This window comes from Gracilinanus agilis, chromosome 6 (genome assembly GCF_016433145.1).
Source record: "Gracilinanus agilis isolate LMUSP501 chromosome 6, AgileGrace, whole genome shotgun sequence".
NCBI classification, from domain to species: domain Eukaryota; kingdom Metazoa; phylum Chordata; class Mammalia; order Didelphimorphia; family Didelphidae; genus Gracilinanus; species Gracilinanus agilis.
The window spans coordinates 244,814,406-244,837,420 of record NC_058135.1 but is presented as its reverse complement, the minus strand read 5'-3'; the positions used below and the strand labels follow the sequence as shown (position 1 = coordinate 244,837,420).

General features: G+C 35.5%; 1 protein-coding gene across 2 annotated transcripts in view; it reads right to left on the bottom strand.

Moving 5' to 3' along the window:
- Nucleotides 1-23,015, bottom strand: part of PRMT3 (protein arginine methyltransferase 3) — a 181,508-nt gene that overhangs the window by 123,748 nt on the left and 34,745 nt on the right. For both annotated transcript variants that reach the window (XM_044680312.1, XM_044680311.1), the window contains exons 9-10: nucleotides 20,700-20,821; nucleotides 12,788-12,887 (exon numbers count right to left, since the gene is read on the bottom strand). In XM_044680312.1, the coding sequence (XP_044536247.1) occupies nucleotides 12,788-12,887; nucleotides 20,700-20,821 (222 nt within the window). The remainder of the gene's footprint in view (nucleotides 1-12,787; nucleotides 12,888-20,699; nucleotides 20,822-23,015) is intronic.

Here is a 23,015-nt window from a genome sequence, read left to right as displayed (position 1 = left end):
TTTTAATGACAGAGACCCTGCATGGGATTTATTGTCTCTTTTCCTATGAGTAAGATGAGGACTTCACTATACCTAGTTCTATAAAGATTTGTTTTCTCTGCAGCTTGTTTTCAAGCTGGAGTCAGCAAAGATGTAGTCTCTAAATTATATCGATTTTCTAAATAGGATTTATTACCCCCCACCTCTCACCCCCACCACATCATATCCCCTTTTATCAAGATCAGATTCTGCCTCCAACTGAGAGGTGTTAGGTTGTAGCAATGGTTCTCCATCACCCCACCACTAAACAAATGTGGGCAAGCAAATTTGTGCACCCTCTTTTCCCCTCATTTCCCTCTCAATATAAGCAATTTATGACTATGACTAGGACCATTTAAGAAGTATCCTGACAGAGAGGTGATGAACTCAGGGTGCAGAATGAAAGATGTTTTTCAGACATGACCAATGTGGGGATTTGTTTTGTTTGACTGCATATTTGCTACAAGGGATTTTTCTTTTTTTCCCAACGGGAAAAAATGGGAGAGAAGAAAAGCAGATTTTTATTTATGGTTAAATAAAAATAATATTAATTAAGATCATCTTTGTTTAGTCCCTTCCAATTGATTATATGTATTCTCTGTTCTGGCTTTCTCTTGTTCCCTGTGTTAGCATTTTAAATACAAACTCTGGTCTTTTCTTTTTAAATGTTTTATTTTTCTCATCTCCCCACTTTGACTTGTCACAGATAACACAAGAAAAACAAAACCCATTATGAACATGTATAATCAACCAAATTTCCACATTGGCTAAGTCCAAAAATAAATTTGCCTCATTTTGTATTGAGCCTCTATCATGAAGTAGGTAACAAGTTTCTTACATTTATGGTGACCAGAAGTGGGGTCTAGAACCCTTAATTCCTAGTGAGTAGATTAGTTTGAAAAAAATGAGTTTTTGTCAATGCACCTAGCAAACACTGGTTTTGCTCTCTCTCCCATTTCCCTTTTATCTCTAAGTAGAAGGTACAATATTGTATGCACCTGTAGTAAGAAGATCTTTAGAGGTATAAGCTTATTATGTTAAATGATCCTAAGGATGGGGAGAGTGGGGATGGATTGTGAAGATGGGATTGACTCTCTCCTTGTCTATTTTTTAATTAATCAATCAAAGCTTGAACACCCATACTTGGCACTAGGTGGAGGAGTTCACAAGCCACTTAAAGTTCCACCCTTTCAACTCAATCAGTCAGAAACTTGTGAATCCTTTGATAAGAGTTTACACCCTCATAGGACAAGAGATGGGACCTACAAACACTGACCCCATGGGCAGTGCTAAGCAAATTTAAAGACTGCAATTGGTCCCTGTAAAGTGGAAGAAGGGAAAGGAAGTGGCATAAAAAAGGTCTATAAAAGATGATGAACTTCCTGTGCAAGAGGTCTTTGTCCTGAATCTTGGGCATGGAAAAGCTTGGACTGGGACTCTGGGTCTTGGACTGCTTCTGGTAAAACTGCTCTTGGATCTCCTCCCTTTGGAACTTCAGCCTGGTGAGTGAAATGCTGACCTTCCTTTCCTGGCTTCTGGAGAGATTAGTTCTGGAGAGGCCTCCCCTTCTTGGAGAAGGCCTCCTGGGTTGAATCCTTACTTAATTCACCACTGAGTCCTCTAGCTGAGGGTTTAATGAGCCTGGCATGGGTTGAACAGAACACTGGAGAAATATTTAATGTGGTAGGATAGATATCTCCTCTATCCTCTTTTTCATTTCTCTACTTTCACTCTCTCCACCCTTTTTGTAACTAAAAGCCTATAAAAGTAATTTTTAATTTGGGCTGTATTAATTTTAAAATTGGTGACCACAGTACTATCTTAAAATTTTCATATATTTAGTCCAACCCCTTAATTTAATTCCTTACAAGTTTCATCATTAGTCCTCTGCTTATTAGGCTAGCATCTCTGGATCACTAGAGTATGTGGAAAAGAGAATAAGATGCAAAGAGGTTGGAAAGGTAGGAAGGGGCCAAGTTGAAGAGCCTTAAATTAACTTATATTCAACTCTGGAGGTGAGGGAATTCATTCAACAGGAGTTGACACAGTCAAGATTTATAATTTAGAAAAATCACAACAGCACAGGATGGAAGTGGAACTGGAAAGAGATAAGCTAAAATGCTTCTGCAATAACCAAAGCTAGAAGTGGTGATGGCCTGGACTAGGATTGTTTCCCTATGAGGGAAGAGAAGGGGATATACATAAGAAATGTTGTGAAGGTAGAAACACCAAAATTTGGCAATGTTTCAGATAGGTGAGGTTATTCAGAGTGTCATCTTCAACTCCCTACTCTTGCTTAGGACTAATGCCTCCCTTAATTTGCCTTTGTTTTACTTCCCCTTTCTTTCCCTTCCCTCCCATTTTCCTATTGAAAGAAACAGATTTCTGCACCTACATGTGTATGTAAGTGTACGCGCGCGCGCGCGTGTGTGTGTGTGTGTGTGTGTGCACGCGTGTGTATAGTCTTCCTTCTTTTGACTATGAGTTCTGGCATTTTCTTATTTATCCAGGGATGCTTTAAAGTTCCATTTTTAAAAATCTATTTTTTCTTTAAGCTTTATATTCAGCTTTGCAGGATATGCTATTTTTGACTGTAAGCTTTTATCTCATGTCTGCTGAATATATTCTAAGCTTCTCTTTCCTTCCAAGCAGCTGTCATATAGTCCTGTGTAATTCCACCTCTGGTTCCTTTGGTTAAGAACTTTTTCTAGCTATTTCCAATATTTTTAATACAGTTTTATTTCTCTTAACTCATAATATCTCTCTCTATAGTTATTTAAGGTTTACTATTTACTCAGATATAGCTCCTCTCTCTAACTGCAAAGACTTTAAAACTATTTACCAAAGTGGGACTGACTTCCCTGGTATAACTCCTGTTAGCTGCTGCTGACTTCTGGATATCTTTTTATTTTGCAGTTCTAGACTAGATGGAGGTACTTCTTATTCCAGTTCAGTTCAGGTTCATTCGGGTTCATCTTTTGTTCTTTGCTGCAATGTACGGAAAAGTTAAAGTTCTCTATATTTCCTCGCTTTTTCATCAGATACAAACATATATAATGCTAACACCTAGATTGGCAGGCTCTCAGGAATGCTGCCTCACAGTCAGGGTCAGCTAAGAGGTGGGAAGTTTGGAAAACTTGATGCAATAAGGGACAGTGAATCAATTAGGAAGGTTTAAAAGAATTGCCTTGCTGCAGTGAAGGGCTCATTTGAGATGTAACATAAATTTGTAGTGGATTCAGGCACTTAGCAGTATGTAAATAGAAACAGAAACTAATGGCAGGGCATGACTGGTAGACAGGATGGGGAAAAGGCACTCAAGTACAGTCCAGAATTGAACTGGTTTATGAAGGGATCAAGATTAGAAAGGGAATAGGACAACATTAGTACAGGGGATGGCCCAGAAAAGAATTGAAGGGTTCAGATATTAGAGGTCATAGTGAAGACAAATAATAGGATTAGAGGTCACAAAGTGGAGGAAAAGAAGAGATACTATGAGGTAAAAATAACAGGAGAAGCTTCATGTAAAAGATGGCGCTTATGCTAAATCTTGAAGGAAACTAGGGATTTAAAGAGACAAAAGTGAGGAGGAAGTTCATTTTGGGCATGTGAAGCAACTAGTAGCAATGTATAATATGGGAAACAGAAGGAATATCTTGTTTGATAAGGTTGGTTTACTGGACTATAGACTACAAAAAGGGAAGTAACATATAATAAATTTCAGGTTTTTTTATGGGGTAGAAGGGAGGAAATAATCTGCATATGTTGGAACTACATGGTCTCTAAGATTTATTTCAGTTCCAAAACTAGAAAATGTATGCGTACGTACACACACACAAATAGATATGTAGGTATGCACATACAAAAAACTTGTCATCATCCACAATTATCTATAAAGTTTTGAATGATAACATATTCCAAAGTAATGTATTTCTGAAACATCAAAATCTTTTATACTATGAGAAAATTTTATTTTCATGTTATAAGGACTTTGAATATTACAATAAAAACATTTTTCACGGAAATTCTTACTTCCCATTTAAACAAATATAATAAATACAATTATTTTCCCAGAAGTATGTTCCCAGAAATTAAGCTGTAAAGCAGAATGAAAAAAAGGAGATACTCTCTATCCCCTCAAATATCAGGAAAAAAAATTGATTATCTAGTTTGTAGTTGCCCTTGTTGCCACTAGATGGCATTCTCATTTCATCAAGATTCACTTGAAGTTAAAGAGTTCCAATTTTTTTTAAGATAGGGAGGAATTGATAAAATTGAAGGCTTCTGCAACAGAAATCAAAATATAGCTCCATTTTTGAAGCACTGAATGTGGCAGAATAGTAAAGTATGAATCATTCCTAAATCTAATCTTTGTAGACTTTGTGGTCACCACCTTGAACTGACAAGATTAAATTTTCATGGTATGTCAATTCCTAATTCTACTTATTGCAGAATTCTTGCTTACCCTAAACAGAAAAAATACTAAAATATGATGTTCGGTAAAGTAAAAATCTAATTCATTCACATTTTAAAGTAGGAAATGGTCAATAATTTAGAAAAACAGCTAAAAAAATTTAATATAACATATGCAAAAATAGGCCTATAATACAGATATTAAATAATCTTGTTGGGACTGACACCAGCAGCTGAGAAGAAAGTAGTACTTGAACTCTGTTTTAAAGGAGAAGGACTGTATTCTGGGCATGAGGCCAACCAGTAAAAAGGCACATAGCTAGAAATTGGAGATGCCAGATTTTGACTAAATTAAAAGTACATGGAAGTAAGTAATGTGAAATAAGGTGGGAAAGTTATTTTGAAGCTAAAATGTCAAAAGCTTTTCAGTGCCAAACAGAGGAGCTTATCTTTAATCCTTATAGCAATAGGGAGTCATTGAAGTTACTGAAGAGATTGATCTGACATGATTAAACTTGCCCTTTAGGAGAATCGTATTGACTGTTCTGTGATAGATAGTTTGAATGGGGAGAGAGTTCGGACTGGGATGCCAGTTGGGTTTTTTTGGTTTGTGTTTTTTTTTTTGTTGTTGTTTGTTTTTTTCTGTAGTCCTGGGGTGAGCGTGATGGCTGTGTGAGTGGCAAGAATGGGATGTATGGCAAGAGATGTGGTAGAGACAGAAATGGTAAGACTTGGCAACTAAATGGCCACAAGAAATAGGTGAGAGTGTAAGAAAGATGACATAGCACTGTTGGGAAGCTATGTGACTAGAGGAATATTGGTATCCTTGGAAAAAATAAGGAAGTTTAGTTTAAGGGAGTAAAGAGTGAGTGAGAGAGAATGGCTTCTGTCTTAGATATATCGAGTTTGAGATGCTTAAAAACATCTAGTCTGAAATTGAAAAGTTCAGTTCAGTTAGTAATGTAGGACTGGAGCTCATTAGTGAGATGAGAATTAAGCCTTTGGAGCTGAGGAGGTCAATGAGAAAGTGTAGGAAAGAAAGTAAAACAAGTCCCAGGAAAGCACCTTAATGTGCATCCACAATTAGGAGGCACAGCATGGGAGATGATTCAGTAGAGGGTCTGAGAAGAGGCAGTTGGACAGGAGATCAAGATAGTGCATGTGTCACACAAACCCAGGAAGTAAAAAGAGTATACAGGAGGAGAGAGTGTTGGACAGTGTCAAATGCTACAGCAAAGTCAGGAAAAAAAGAGGATCAATATTGGCTCCAAAGAAGAGACATGGGACGTCAACTGCTTTTTTGCAGAATTGGAAGCTGTGGATATGGAAAACTGAATAAATGTCATGTTTTCTGAAATGTGGATTAGTTTTGCTGAAATATTTTGCTATTTGTTATAAGGCAGGCTTTCCTTGAGCAACAGGGAGGAATATATTGTCAAATTTAGGTGATATTAAAAGAAATCAGTAAAATTTTTATTTTAAAAAAGAAGATGAGTATTAAAAAAACACCATTAAATTTAGTAATTGAAAGATTTTTGTTAGAGAACAGTTGTACGTGAGGTCAAAAGCTAGGCTGCACATCGGCCATGGGTGGGGGGAGTGCGGAGGGGAAAGGGGAAAGTAGGAGCATGAATCATGTAACCATGTTAAAAATGAATATTAATAAATGTTTAAATTAAAAAAAAAAGCTAGGTTGCAAATTGTTGAGAAGATAAATAGGAGGTGGATACTGTAATGAATAAAGTGGGTCAACAGGGGCCTTGAGCTGGTAACAGGCTAGTGGATAGTGCTGGTTGTTACGATGGGGTGAGCAACCTCTGTTGGGCTTGAAGCTTGTTTATGGAAGTACAAGGATCCAAACCTTGAGAACTGAGTGCCCTGTGAAACCTCACAGCTAGCCACCAGGCTCCTTTAAGATGTCAGGCAGCCGGCGCCTCCCTGCTGAGGAAACAGCCTCCTATTGGTTAATGGCAGACTGGCCCCTCAGCAATGGAGCTTGTTCCAGCCCTAACTGCTCAGAATCCCTGCCTGTTGCCTGTCCTCCTAGCTTTTAATGGTAAGGAAATAATCACAGGATTCACTGGTTAAAGCTATGGGGTTTATTGGTAATTCGGGAAGGAACAAGGCAATGGTAAGAGGGCTTGGTAATACTGAAATCTGTTGTTATGGATTCTCTGGCTAAGCTGGTAGAAGGTCCTTGGATGGTCTAGGCTGGCTGAGGGCACACAGCCCTCGGCCAGAGTGAAGTGGTCTCTGGTTAGGAAATTGAGTTGATCTAATAGCTAATTTTGTAGATGATGATAAATAGTAATATAGATGGGCTCTTGAAGATTTGGTCCTAAAATCCTAGCTACCCACGTTCTCACTCCCAAACCACCCTCTTCCAATCCCACCACCCTTTTCCCCTACCTCTCAGGCCCAGGGGAAGGGATAGATGAGTGGTCAGGACAAAGTCAGGTCAGGGAAGAACAGAACCCAGCCTTGGGTTTCCAGGGCTTTTTATACTCCCGGCTCAACTGCCAGTTGGTATCTGCCAAATGGTTCAGGCCTTCTTCAACATTCCATCCAGGGCAACTGACAGGTTTGCCCTAAGCCAACATGGCAATGCTAAAATCTTATATTACAAGACAAGACACAAGCATAGCTTTGTTTTTTAAATTCTAGCTAAGAATTGAAGGGAAAATATAAGGTGGTCATTTAAGGGAATGGTAGAATTTATTGAGGGCTTTTAAAGGATGGGTAAGACTTGGGTAGGTTTATAAGCAACATTAAAGAGAGTCAATAGTTTGTAAGAAACTAAAGTTTGGGAGTAAGGGGGATGGTCATGGGAGCAATATGCAGCAGAAGACAGGAAGAGGGTACCGTTCCAGGACACTTGTATAATGGTTAGACTTGTTGATGAGGAGAGTTATGTATTCATCAGGGCCTGGATTAAAGGAGATAACATCAAGGGGTTGTGCAAAAAGAAGAGGAATCTCATGATGAACAACCTTGCTTTTTTTTTTTTTTTTTCAGTAAAGTCTGGATGGGTGCTTCGCCCACATATAAGTGGGCAGGTGAGAATCCAGTAACTGAAGTGGATAGCCAGCAGATTGTGCTAAGGCTGCTGTTTTTGTTCACTAAGGTGTTTAGGTCTGTAGCTCCACCTAATAAAATGATACTGAGGTGACATTTGTGGGTATTTGTAGGCTGATTGGAGAATTATCTTGGCCAAATGCCAAACTGAGTCATCTGGGCAGATGGGGAAATAGCATTGATAGCATAGCATAAAAACCCTCAGCCCATTCCTGTCTTGGCACCACCAAAAGGACACTTTAGCCAAACTGATTCTCTGAGCAGCAGATGGTACAAAGTGGTGCACATCTATTTAGAACTGGAACCAGGTGTACTTTGTAAAATGTATCTAGTGTTTTTAAGTTGCCCTTTAAATTGATTTGGGTTTTGGTCAATTAGTGAATGCATTTTTCATATCCAAAAACTTTCTGCAAACACTTAAGAAACATAGGAGTATCCTTTTCTTTGAAAGGATGAAAATCATAGTGAAACAGGGTAATTTAAAAAGCAACATTCTTATACACTCTGGTTTTCATTATTATTTTGTTTCACTAAACAGTATTTTAAATTAGAAACACCACCCCTGCCCAGCACATTCTAGTATTGGACACAGATGTTTAATGGATATATATTCACTGTAGCATTGATAGACATAATATCTTGCCATAATACACATCCATTTTATATTGCCATGGTCCACTAATCACACCATAGCTTGCTGCAGATAAATGCTTTGTCTACAGCTGTTTATGAACTTGGCTTATTGTTTTTGAGAGTATTTTATTTCAATGAGAATTAGATTTTATAAGCAAATCATGACATGTTAGCTTTTCATTTAATAGTTTATTATTTATATTTTAATCTTTCAAGAATATTTAGCCTCATCGTTACCTCTTATACAGGTTTTCTGTTTATAACAGCAACTCTCATTTTTAAAAACTGTTTTTACTTGCTGTATTATTTTAATCTGTTTCCCTCAGTGCCCTCCCCCTCCCTCTACTTGAGAGCCAATCCACATAGCAAATAGTATTTTTAAAGGAAAAAAAGAAAATTAAGAGGAAAAAGTCAACATAACTGACCAGCACAAAAAAAAAAAAGTATGAAAATACATGCAATGTACAACACTTGTAGAGTTCCCACCTCTGCAAAGGGTAGGTGGGAGAATCTTCTTATATCTCTTCTGTTCAAACCATGCTTGTGCTTAGTAATTTTGCAACACTGACTTTTAATGGTGGTGGAGGAAGAATGTGGTTCTTTTCATTTGCATCGTATATATTGTGTTCTTGTCTATGTTTACTTAATTCTACATCACTAAGGTGTTTAGGTCTGTAGCTCCACCTAATAAGTATATTTTTCCATGCTTCTCAGTGTTCTTCGCATTCGTCATTGCTTACCAAACAGTACTATTCCATTATATTCACATGCCACAATTTCTTTAGTCATTCTCCAAATAATGGGCATCTACTCTGATTTCAATTATTTGCCAACAATATAGGAATTCTCATTTATATGCATTTTGTTACCAAAGGTCTTTTATCATAATAATCCTGTGAAATAGTTGAATTGATTATTATCTCTATTTTATAAATGAGAAAATTGAGATTAAATTTTCAAATGCTATTTGCAAACCTTCAAGAAAAAAAATCTTCAAGAAAATCTCAGTATTCAAAAGAGGTGGTTCAGACTATTCATTCAGAGTAGGGGAAAAGAGGAAAGAAGTTCAGACAGTGCTCTAGAAATATCAGAGGAAGAAGAGAACAGTTTTATCTGAGATGGTATCTCTTGAGTTGATTTCTAAAGAAAAATAAGGATTCTGAAAGGCATAGATAGAATGTCAAGTTCTGAGAACTGATAAGTTAAATTTGACTTGAGTATAAATTATATAAAGATTAGTAATGCAGAGTAAGAGTAAGTCTGAAAAGGGAATCAGAGCCCAGTAGTGGAATTTGGAGATTTTCCTAAAGAAAATAGGGTCATTGAACCTTTTCAAACAGAAGGAGTGATATGGTCTTAGGAATGTTTTTAGCAAATTTTTAGCAAGTAGGATGGGTTGAAGAAGAGGAGACTAATAATGAAAACCAGTTAGAAGATCATTAAAATAGCCAATGCAAGACAAATTGCGGGTATAATCTGAAATAGAGTACAGAGAAAGGAGACATGTGTAAGACAGATTGGAGGTAGAGTCAGCAGAACTTTGCAACTGATCCCTGAAGTTGTTATTGATCTCTCTTTCCTTCAACTACCTTATATCATTTTGGGTTCTATCTTCTAAAGAGAATATGGGGGCAGCTGGGTAGCTAAGTGGGTTGAGAGCCAGGCTAAGAGGCAGGAAGTCCTGGGTTCAAATCTGGCCTCAGACACTTCCCATCTGTGTGACCCTGGGCAAGTCACTTGACCCCCCATTGCCTAGCCCTTAATGCTCTTCTGACTTAAAACCAATACACAGTATTGATTCTAAGTTGGAAGGTAAGGGTTTTAAAAAATAAAATAAAATAAAAAAATGAAGAGAATATAACCTTTTAAATACAGGGACTATTTTTTGTCTTTTATCCTCCATGTTTTTTGGTGTCTTTCACTTAGTAATAAGCCCTTAATAATTACTATTTTCCAATTGAATTAATCATTGAAGAAGGAGTGATCTAAAGTATAAAATAAAGAAAGACCAAAATTGAGAACTGGGGCCAGAGTGGGGAAAGGGAGAGCATTAGATTTGTTGATTAGTGGGTGATTAGCAACTTTTGATTACATCGTTTTGGTAGAATGATGAAGATAAAAACCAAAATTCTAAGGTCCAAGAGTTACAAGTGATGACACAGAGATAGTTATAATATAGAATATACTTTCTAGATGTTTGGCAATAAAAGAGAAGAGAGAAAGGAAAACATAGGAAATAAAAACTTGCAAGTTTAAGTTTGTATAAATTCTTTAAGGAAGAGGTTAGAATAAGTATCTGTTTCTTATAGGAAATTACTCTAGTTTCTTCCTGCTTTAAATTATGCACGTTTGTTAATATTTAAATTATAATAAAACAAATGTAAAGATACTTTTATAAACAGGTAAGGGAGGGTATATAGCAAAATTGGGAAACCAATGAATTGTTGGTGGACTTGTGAACTGATCTAACCATTCTGAAGAGCAATTTGGAACTATGTCCAAAGGACTACAAAACTGTGCATGCCCTTTGATCCTACAATACCACTACTAGGTCTGTATCCCAAAGAGATAATAAAGAAGTGGAAAAGACCTACTTGTTCAAAAATATTTATAGCAGCTCTTTTTGTGGTAGCAAAGAATTAGAAATTGAGGAAAGGTTCATCAATTGGGGAATAGCTTAACAAGTCATGGTATATGATTGTCATGTATAATCAAGAAATAATGGGGCTATAGAGGCTTATATTAGAGGGGCCTGAGTGGTACCAGCTGAGTCTTCTAGGCAGTGAGACTACAAATCTTGTATTTTTTGGTTTGGGACAGCCCGGGGTGTGTGGGCCTGAGCTGAGATGTTTCAGTCAGTCTCCCTGTTGTCTCTAAACTCCCTTAAGGTGAGGAGTGAGGAGCCCCTCCCTCCTGATGAGAAACTAGAAGCCAACAGGAAGTGAAGCTGGTTCACTTCCTCAGCAAGATGGATGGCTGGTCTAGCCCTCAGGAAACTAGTGATAATTATCTTCCTTCTTCCCAGTCCCTGGCCCTAATTGGTGATATGAATGAAACACTGAAGCTCTCTGAATAAAGCCAAGGGGTTTATTAAATGCAAGGGTGAGCTGAGGGAAGAGGGTTAAGGTCTGGAAAACTGTTGCTAAGGGTGAAGGTCAGTGCTGGCAGAGGGTCTCAGAAGGTAGGGTCAGGCTGAGGGAACCAACCCCTCAGCCAGGGATAAATTCCACTGCCCTGATGTAGAGTGGTCTAGCAGGTTAGCAAATGAGGGTAATGGCTTGGTTTAGGGGTATCCTTGCCTGCCTAAGTAAACTAATTTCCCACGTTCCAACTCCCTTCCTCCTGGGGCCCAAGGGGGAGTTCAAGAGGAGAGCTGGATGTCTAGGTCAAGTCAAGGAAATCAGAACCCCACAGTCGGTACTCTAGGGATATTTATAGTGCCAGCTCCAACAGGTCTGGCTGTGAGACCAGGGACTGGCTTGGTCAACATTCCATTCCCCTAACTGCCAGGATTGCTTCTGGTTATTTTGCAAATACAAGAGATTCTTGCAGTAATCCTGAATTACACATGGAATACTATTGTGCTTAAATGATAAGCTGATGGATTTCAGAAAAACCTGGAAAGGCCTGCATAAACCGATGAAAAGTGAAGTGATCAGAACCAGGAGAAAATTGTACAAAGTAACAGCAATATTACACTATGACCAACTATGAATGACTTAGCTATTCTTAGCAATATAGTGATTCAAGCCAATTTCCAAGATCTCATGACAAAAAAGACCATCTGTCTCCAGAGAAAGAACTGAAGTCGGAATACAGACTGAAACACAATTTATACATTGAAACATACATTTCACTTTCTTCATTCCTTTTAAGTTCTTTTCCAAAAGATGACTAAAATGAAAAAATGTTTTACATTGCACATGTAAAATTTTACATCAGATTGCCTGCCATCTGAGGGAGGGAGGAGGGGAGAATTTGCCAGAAGAACATTGTACACAGAGACTAATACACTGTGGTACAATCGAATGTAATAGACTTCTGTACTGGCAGCAATGCAATGACCCAGGACAATTCTGAGGGATTTATGGAAAAGAACCCTACCGACATTCAGAGGAAGAACTGCAGGAGTAGAAACACAGAAGAAAAGCAATTGTTGGAACACATGGGTTGAGGTGGACATGATTGGGGATGTAGACTCGAAACTACTACACCATGCAACTATCAACAATTTGGAAATAGGTCTTGATCAATGACACATGCTAAAACCAGTGGAAATGAGCACTGGCTATGGGGTGGGGTGGGGGTAGGGGGACGGTCAGGGGATGAAGGGGAAAGTAAGAGCATGAATCATGTAACCATGTTAATTTTTCTAAAAAATAAATATTATAAAATGTTAAACTTACCAATGAAACAAAACAAAACAAAAAGACAGAGAAAGGACAAGAAAATGGTCTTTTTTTCCTCTGTTTATATAAAACACTTTAAAACACATTTTTAATAATCCAAACAATAAACGGGAAGTTAAAATTTTACCAAAGCAAATAAAAACAAAATCATCCCTTTTTTTTTTTTGGAGACTATAACCATGTAAATTCTTGCAAATTTTTTGGTCATATTAGAAAAAAATTTTTAAAAGATAACTTACCATCCATTCTGATATGATAACATCTACTTTTTCCACAGGTAGATCAACTTCTTCAATTCTTCCTTTGACTAGTGTAATGATACCTTCAAGTTTATTTAGCCTATAAATGATAACTTATTATTAATAGATGAAATAATATAGTAAATATGTTCTGAAATGTCAAAAGTTAAAGACTTTATTTAACTTGTTTTGTGGAACTAACATCTGACATATGAGACAATACAAAAAAATTTCAGCCAAAATATAGAGAATTTTATCTAGGATATATTTTATAGTGAAGTTATAGCTGTTTATTATTGAGCCCATTTTTAGATATACTGTAATGAAGGTACTTTTTAAAAACAACATTTGACTAGAGTAAGTTCTATAATAACAACAGCTTGAATTTATGTGACCCTTCAAGATTCTTTTGACTCACAAACTTGGATTTAAGTTCTGGTTCCAGCATTTATTAGCTTTATAATCATGGACAAATCATTCACTTCACTGAGCCCCTTAGGGGCATCTGTAAAATGGGAATAATAACCAGAACTATATTTAATGCTGAAATGAACCTAGAGTTTAGCTACCAAACCTCTTATTTTGCAAATGAAGAAACCAAGACTAAGAGGCTAAACGAGTCACACAAGATTACACTAATTTTAAGTGGGACCTGAACTCTGGTTCTCTGACTGGAAATCCATGTTCTGTCCATTTTTTTCCACAGTACTCCCTAACAGGGCAATGATAAAAGTAATAAGTAAAACTTTACATGCTAATTTGAATTATATTTACTATTTTGTTAGCTCATTTGAGCCTCACAATATACTTCTCTGATGTGGATAGTATAGTCATATCCTCATTTTACAGTTAAGGAAACAATGCCTTGAAGAGGTTGGGTGACTTTCAAGATCAGAGAACTATAGAATTTTGGAGTTGAGAAGAACCTCACACTTCTAGTCTAACCTTCATCTGGAATAAGCATCCACTCAGAATATCCCAGCCTTAGAATGAGGGCAAAGCCACTGACAGAATGGAATAATGAAAACAGCACTTAGTTTGGATTTTAAAGTCAGAAAGCTTGGATTCAAATCTCAGCTCTGCCACTTACTACCTATGTGACCTCTGAACAAATCATTTAACCTCTGTAGGTCCATTTCCTCCCCTGAAAAATAAAAAAATAAAGGAATTGGGTTAAATGCCCACTGTGTTCCTTTTGAACTCTTTTAATATTTATCCTCCTACTGAAGTCATTTAACTTTTGTACACTGTTTTCTCTACAGTCTAAATCAGTCCTTCTGCCACTTCTTTTTGCTCCTAACTGCCATTTGAGGCTTGTTGTTCAGTAGTTAGTCATGTCAGATTCTTTGTGACCCCATGGATCATAGCACACCAGGCCCTTCTATAGTCCACTCTCTCTCCAAGTCCATTCAAACTTATGTTCATTGTTTCTATGACACTATTTAGCCATCTTATCCTTTCCCCTTTTCCTTTAATCTTCCCCAACATCAGGTTCTTTTCCAAATGAGCTCTGTCTTCTCATTTTGAGACTAAAGTATTTGTTTCAGCTTCAGTATTAGATATTCCAGTGATCCAGAACAAGTTAATTTTTTAAAATATTGACATGATCTCTTTGTTGTCTAAGGGACTCTCAAGTCTTCTCTTGCACATTTCAAGTGTTGATTCTGCATAGTCCAACTCTCACAGCTATGCATTGATACTAGAAAAAACACAGCTTTGACCATATGGACCAGCAAGGTGATATCTCTGCTTTTTAGTATGCTGTCTATATCTGCCATAGCTTTCCTTCCAAGAAGCAACTGTTTTTTAATTACTTGGCTGCTGCCTCTTGTCTACAATGATCTTTGAGCCCAAGAATATTAAATCTGACACTGCTTCCATTTCTTTCCCCTCTATTTGCCAGAAAGTGATGGGATCAATTGCCAAGATCTATGTTAAGTTTGAAGCCAGTTTGTACATTTTTGAGGCTGGAAAAAAATCTAAAGCTTCCTCAAAATGAAACCCCTACAAGTATTTGAAAAATTCCTTCCCATCCCTAAATTTTCAAGCCAAATATTTGCTTTTTTTAAAAATCATATATGGCTTGGTTTTTAATCTCATTCTATTTTGGTAACTCTCTCCTAAATGTACTCCATCTTGTCACTGTTATTCCTAAAATGTAACATCAAGAACAGAACCCAAAGCTCTAGATATATGAAGAGTACAGAGTACTTATTATCATAAAGATTCAACTTTCTGTAGCCCTGCCTCTCAACTGAGTTCTAATGCTCTATTACTAAAAATTGTTGGTAATTCTGGAGAGGATTTTGTAATCATGCTTAAAGGACTCTAAAACTGTGCATACCCTTTGATCCATCAATACTATATTACTAGGGGGCAGCTGGGTAGCTCAGTGGATTAAGAGTCAAGCCTAGAGACAGGAGGTCCTAGGTTCAAATCTGGCCTCAGACACTTCCCAGCTGTGTGACCCTGGGCAAGTTACTTGACCCCCATTGCCCACCCTTACCACTCTTCCACCTAGGAGCCAATACACAGAAGTTAAGGGTTTAAAAAAAGTTTTTTTAAAAATACTATATTACCAGGTATATATCCCCAAAAGATTTTTAAAGGGAAAAGGACCTATTTATACAAAAATATTTATTATAGCTCTTTCTGTGGTAGCAAAGAATTGGAAATTTAGGGGTTGTACATCACTTGGGGAATGGCTGTACAAGTTGTGGCATATGTTATGAAATACTATTCTGCTATAAAAATCATAAGCAGGATAATTTCAGAAAACTATGGGAAAATTTATATGAATGATTCAAAGTGAAATAAGCAGAAACAGAAGAACATTGTATACAGTGACAGCAATAGTTCTTGATGAACTGTGAATGCTTCAGTTATTCTTAGCAATACAGTGATCCAAGACAATCCCAGAGACTCACAATGAAAAATGCCATCTGTCCTCTGTGAAAGAACTAGAATCTGAATACTGTAAGTTTTATAATCATAATGTTTGTATTATAATCGATAATGTAAAATTTTAACTCTTTTAGAAGTAATTTCAGGAGAGAAAATGTAAAATTCTCCTCAGAAGGGAATGTATGTTTTATAATCTATAATGTAAAGTTTAAATTCTTTGAGAGTAATTTTAGGATAAGAAATTCGCCATTTCCCCAGAATCCAGACAACGAACCTGTTGGAGAAGGCACCATGAAGATGCCTGAAGAGCCTTCACTGGATCATGAAGATTCAAAATGAACTTTGGGGTGCAGTTGATTGAACTATGAGGAGTTGAATGCATTTGTTTTGAATGTACACTCTTATGCCAATAGGGGACTGCCCCAATTGGCTTTTTGTCAATGTGGCTAGTTTTTATCCTCTTTTCTTTTATCCCCAAATTCCTGTAATTTAAAAGTTGACTATGTTTACAAGATCCAACGAGAAAGACCAGTCTTTTCTCTGGATCTCAGGGGGAATGTGTTATTGGAATTTGGGGGTTCTTTGGGGTTCATTTGAGCCCTAAATATTTAGATATATGACATAAACTTCCTTTAGACGTTTAGGGGACTTTGAAACTATATTTCCCATGATTCCTCTTAGGAAGGAAGTGTGATTACGTAGAGAACAGTATAAGACTCCTGAGGTGATTGGGAGACGTGCTCTTTCGTACAAGGCAGCCAGGTGGGAGAAGGTAATGGCGGGCGATTTGAATTAGATCTTAGCAGGCGCATGGTCTTTCTTAAATTTACCAACATGGCTTTAAATAAAATAGTAATGCTTTTATCTATATGCATCTATATCAATTTTATTTGTAACAACACAGACTGAAACATACTATATTTCATTTTTTACTTCTTTTTCTTCATATTTTTTATTTTAGATCTCTACCACAAAATTATTAATATGGAAAAATGTTTTACATGATTACACATGTAAAATCTACATCTGATTGCTTGCCATCTTAAGGAAGCGGAAGGGAAGGGAGAAAGGAAAGGAGGGTCAGGAAGAAGGGAAAGAATTTGGAATTTAAAACATAAAAAAATATAAAAAAATTGTTTTTACACATAATATAGGAAAAATCAAATCTTTTTTGAGAGAGAGAGAGAGAGAGCGCAAGAGAGAAAACACTATCTTTTGCCTTTCTTGTATCCCTATATCCCCAGTGCTTAGCAGGATATATGGCTCATAGTCACTTAATAAATGTTTATTAACTTTCAAAAAAAAAGTTGTAGGTAAGTTGGGTTTGAGGTGACACCTGAATATTGAAAAAGAAATGTTTACTAGGTAGATGGAGGTGATTGAATTGACAGATCTCAGCATATGACAAGGCTGAAGACTACAGAGTATGAAAAGAATATTGGCTTGGAAGACCAAAAGCCTTGGATCCTAGTTCTGGATCCACCATTAACAAATCTATGGAAAATAACTTAAAATCTTTTGAACATCTATTTCCTCAAAAGCAAAATTCTAGGTCTATACACAATGTGATTACAAATCCAACTTTCCTTCTAAACCTGAGGCAGCATGGTAGGCACCAATAAGAATCCCAAGACTCAAAGACAGGAGGATTAACATTTCTTTAACTTGATTGAGATACATAATAATAACTAGACATTATATCGTATACAATCAAAAATGAAAAAGATAATTCACAACCAATGAAGAACAAAAGAAACCAAAAAAGAAATTAAGAACTATTTCATTTTGAAAAGGAAAAATAATTTCCAGTTATATTCCAGTAAAAGTAACAATCTAAATGAAATGGATTAGTATTCACAAAAACAAAAATGTCCAAATTAAAATAAAAGAGCACTCAACCCAATCTCAGAAAAAGAAACTCTGAACAAGCTATGTATGAACAAAACAAAAAAGTGGAAAAGAACCTGAGAAGGATTTATAAGAATGGTATCAAACATTTAATGAAAAATTAACTATCAAATTTACATGAGTTTTGAAAAAAAAATGCAAGGAGCCCTACAAAATTCCCTTTATGGCACAAATATGGCCTTAATACTTAAACCTGGAAAAGTCAACACTGAAAGACAATATCCCTAATGAATTTTGATGTAAACAAATTAAATAAAACATTGGCAAGGAAGAGTATAGCAACATATAACAAAGACTATACATTATGACCAGGCTTAAACTAATTACAGAGGGCTGATTCAGAATTTGCAAGACTATAACATAATTGACCATATTAATAACAAGAGCAACAAAAACATTATGACTATATAAATAGATATGGAAAGGCTTCTGATAAAATACAATACTCATTCCTGTTAAAATGCTATAAAGCACAGGAATAAATGGAAATTTCTTTAATATGATAAATAGTGTATCTGTAACGGGGATAAACTAGAGACCTTTTCAGTAAGAAGATAAGGAGTAAACCATGGATTCTTATTATAATCACTATTATTCAATACAGTGCTAGAAATGCTAGGTGCAGCAATAAGACAAGAACAAGAATCTGAGAGAATAAGCATAAGCAAAGACAAGATAAAATTACTTTTTGCAAAAGATATGATGGGGTACTTAGGTAATTGTAAGAATCAAGTGGGATCTTAATAGAAGAGTGGTCTATACCCCAGTCTACTTCCCAGGGCTCAGGGGAAATTCAGATATATGCAAATGTGATTTAAGTTGCAAAATCACAGAAATGGCATGCTTATTCCATTTGCTAAAAATACCTTGAAAAGGACAGCACAAATTCATAGCCAAACTACACATAAGTTTTACACAATGCAAGTGCATAAATACATAGTGTTTATTTGATTAAATCAATTAAGTTATCTGAATTAAAAAAAAATAGAAATACAATAACCACATATAATCTAAGCTTGAGTAATTTCCTTACCTTTCATTAAGTCAGTTTTTACTGAATATACACCATTATCATGAAAGCAAATGTTAAGAGAAGATGGTGAAATGTATTACCTAACAAAATCCTTATCTTTTCTCCTCCTTTTCCATTATCTATTACTTCTACAATCACTCTGACTGATTTCAAGTCAAGAAAATAATTTTATTAAAATAATACTTATTTTATTTCATTAAAAGTTCTTACAGAAGAAAATATGAGAAAAAATGGCAAAATAATGGCTACTTAATCGTGTTCCATTGCAAATGACTTTTAATGTTTTCTATACGTTATAGTTTAACATTTTTTAAATGTTATAGTCAATTTTTTTGCATTAAGGTAGATATATTTAATCAATATTGAATGAATTAGCAAAATCTAATTGATTATTAAAATCTTCATAGGTAGCTTTGAAGATAGGAGGTAATTTTGTTTGTTTTCAAACATTAGAACCAGTGCATTCATAATAAATAACGCAGGACTTGCTACTGACCCACCTATTCTAAAACACTTCTGTTTAAACTAAACATTTAGATCCTTAGGTCTAACTTTTATCTGAGGATTTTTCCTCTTCAAAATAAAATATTATAGGGCGCTGCTATAATGAAACTGCTTCTTCTTTCTTTATATAAACCTTGTCACATTATTTTAAATTGCATTTCAAGGCTATGTTTTCACATTAGTTTTTGTTTTGGAATACAGCGTCAACAAGAAAGCAAGTTTTATAACTTATGTTTATGTGTGTGATGATATTTGGGAAAAATAGCAAATGAGATAGTTCTGACTTAAATGATCAATGAGCTTATTAAATTTAGGAGGAAGAAGAATTCACTTTAAGTATATGAAAAAAATACTCCACTTTAATTAGAAAAAGACAGTGGCATGGCTTCATGTTTCTTTATATACAGAGACACATTATATAATTGCTAACAGTCTCTTTCTGTTTCTATCTAATATTATTAGAGAGAAAGGCATATATAATATATATAGGAATGGAGATAATGGCAAATTATCCTGACCTTTGAATAAGTGGAATAAGATAGTTCTTCCTTTTATTAATGGGATGAACCCCTATAAGAAATGGATTCCAAAGAGGGCCGAAAACCTTATAATACTTATTTAATCTGCAAGCCTGAAAAGTTGTATTGAGTGTGAGTTCAAAGAAATATCCTACTAAAGCCTCCATAAAACTGGTATTAGCTCAATTTATAATTAATGATTTAGGATTAGTTGTATACCTCATTGTATTTGGATTTTTATTTCTTTACATGTCAATCTAATTTTACAAAATCTTTGAAAAGTGATTTATGATGCCAGCTGATTGTGGATAGCTTTTTAAAAGGAGCTTAACACCAGCATAAGAGGGGCAATCATAGATGAGTTGCAATCTGTTTGGTAGGGGAGAACTCCCAAATTGATACCACATTTGAGAGTTTTAATTTGACTTCTGCTCTAACTAGTCAATGGTTGAACTGCACAGAAATAACTGATTCTGAAATGACTCTCATTGGTAACTAGACTTTTTCTGGCTGTCACAAAAAAAGACAACCCATGTCTTCTTCCATATGCCTGATAAGTTATCCTTCCACCTTTGCTTAAGGTGAGGCTCATTATTTCCAGAGAAAGCTTATGCCATTTCTAGATAGTTCTATTTGTTAGGAAATTTCGTCTTGTATTAAAGATTAAATTTATTATTTTTGCAACTTCTACTCATTCATTGCTCCTGACTCTACTATTTAGAACCTGGGAGGAATAGTTTAATTCTCTTAGGCGACAGCTTTTCAAATACTTAAAAACAATTTTATCACCCTGTCTTGTTTCTCCCTGTAAAACATGCCCAATTCCTTCATCTAATCCTTACACAAAAGAAAATTGAGGTCCCACACTAACCTAACTGTTCTCCTTCAGATTTGGGAGTGAGAAAAAATGTATTTGAATCCCATAAATTGTACTTTAGTTATTCTGGTTGACATCCTGTTGATATTAACATAATTTATAACAAATAAGAGAACCAAATGTTGAAATTATCATTCATTTTTAAAATGGGGTAAAAATTTCATCTACCTTATGATATCCATTGCCTGATAAATTATTTCTGATTGATCAACTCCAATGACCCGTTTAGCACCAGCTTTAGCTGCAAACATAGAGAGAATTCCAGTTCCACAACCAACATCCAGAACTACCTAGAAAAATAGAAGTACATATAAGTGTCTCTGTTGTTCTAACATCTATTACAATATAAACGGTTTTCCGATGAGGAATGACTAAAACAAAAAAATTACCAATCCAAATGTGGATCTGATTCCATTTTATTACAAGAAAAAGTACTGTTACAGATGCATTTATATTTGCTCTTTACAAACTAATAGCATTAAGAAGAACTTTCAAAGAAAGTTAAACACTTACTTAAATAATAACCAATCTTTTTGGCCCTAGAGAAGAGATGAAGTTTACTTGGAATAGTAGAGAATAATGTTTGTATAAAATTGTATATTCTCACTTTTGACAGATGCAGTCATTGTCCAGTTGGTTTTACTTAACTATTTTTCTTTTTTTAAAAGGGAAACATCACAAGATAATGTTGAATATGCCCAGAAATGACTATGATGCATCAATAAATTTTTAAAAAATGAATATATCTTGAGTAGGTGCCATAAATAGGCAATGAACTGGTCATGCAATTTAGTATAAGGTAGAACAACATACAAAACAAAATATTTCATGAGTATATCTATTGTGTACATAGCATAAAATGTGGGTGCATTTTAAAAGAAGCAAACAAAAAACAAATAAATAAGTAAAAATAAAATAGTTCAAAAATGATAAAAAAGAACTTCAAAGATATTTTATCAATTCTATGCTGAAAAGTAAACACTTGCAATTATTTTTAGCAAAGATGGAAAGAACTGATTTGAATGGGAATATCCTGAATTAATGATGAATATTAAATGCAAGCAAAGTAAAAGTATCATGTCACTTTATGTCACTTTATGTGTTAGAATGAGGGTAAGAAATAAAATCTCTATAGGAGATTTGTGACCTGATACATTTTAAAAATTTACAACTATTTTAAAAATTAAAAGCACATTGGACTCTACAATAGTTTCCTGATGTTCTATCTAAAGATCATGGTATGAAGGTAAGGGTGTTACTCTCTGCTCTTTTAATACAGTGCAAAGTGCTTTGAAGACTCTAGAGCTGAAGGATCCAGTTTCAAGACTAAAAATTTCCTGCCAGTGGGACTTCAGAAGTCTTTTAATCTTCCTGAAAGTAATTTTCCATATCTATAAAATGAGGTGGCTGAGGTTCCTAGTGCCTCTAAACTGATGAGCCTATAAATCCTTTCGTCTGATTGTCATTATATAGTAAGGTCACTTCCCCTACTCTTGTTTCATTTGCCTCTATAATTCCTACTTGATCTCCTGGATTACCTGGTTTGCCAAACAATCTCAAATTCTAATCTTCCACTATTCCTTGACCATTAAGTACTAACCTTAAGTAAACTGCCATCCAGCTCTTTCAATCTTGTCCCTGAACCCATCCAATTCAACAATCTCCAAGCTGCTAAGTATCGCTGGACTAGCTCAGAAAGTGGATCTGATTTCATTCAATGTAAATCTTTGTTATCAGTCAGAGAACTCACTACTGCTAGGCAATCCTTATTCTCTTCTCCCAGGAGCTCACTCCTCATTTCTTTCTTCTCAAATTCTCAATTCCATCCCAGATCCCACTGTCCTAGCAGACGACAATCATTTCCTCCTTCACTGAGATGGAGGCCACATGTCAACAACTCCCTCAATCTGCTCATTACTACCCATTCTTTAGCCCTTCCCTACTTCTTGCTAAAAGCTAATCTCATCTCCTATTTCATACTGCAATATCTTGGTCCAGAAAAGTCTCCTTTTTTTCTCATACATATTCAGTCTCTCATTCTCCACTAGATACATTCTGTCTACAAACATACTATGTGTCAGACATTGTATTAGTGCTAGAGATATAAAGAAAAGCAGTCTCTGCTCTCAAGATGTTCCACAATCTTTTGGGAGAGACAACATACAACTAACAAATAACTATATAAAAACAAAATCTATACAGGGCAAAATGGCGATCTCCAAGGGAAGAAACTAGCATTAAGGATATTGGATGCAAGATATGAAAAGGAACTAACAAGTAGAAATGTAGAAAAGCTCAAAAGAGTTATAATAAAAACGACAATTTCAAAACATAAATAAACCATTTTAGACAACACCGAAGGTCAAAGTAGCACCAAATAGAATTGGCTTAATATAAAATGCTTGGGTATCTCCTTGCCAAGACAAACCCAAAAATTATATGAACACAATTACTAAACACTTCTCACAAAAATAAAGTCAGATC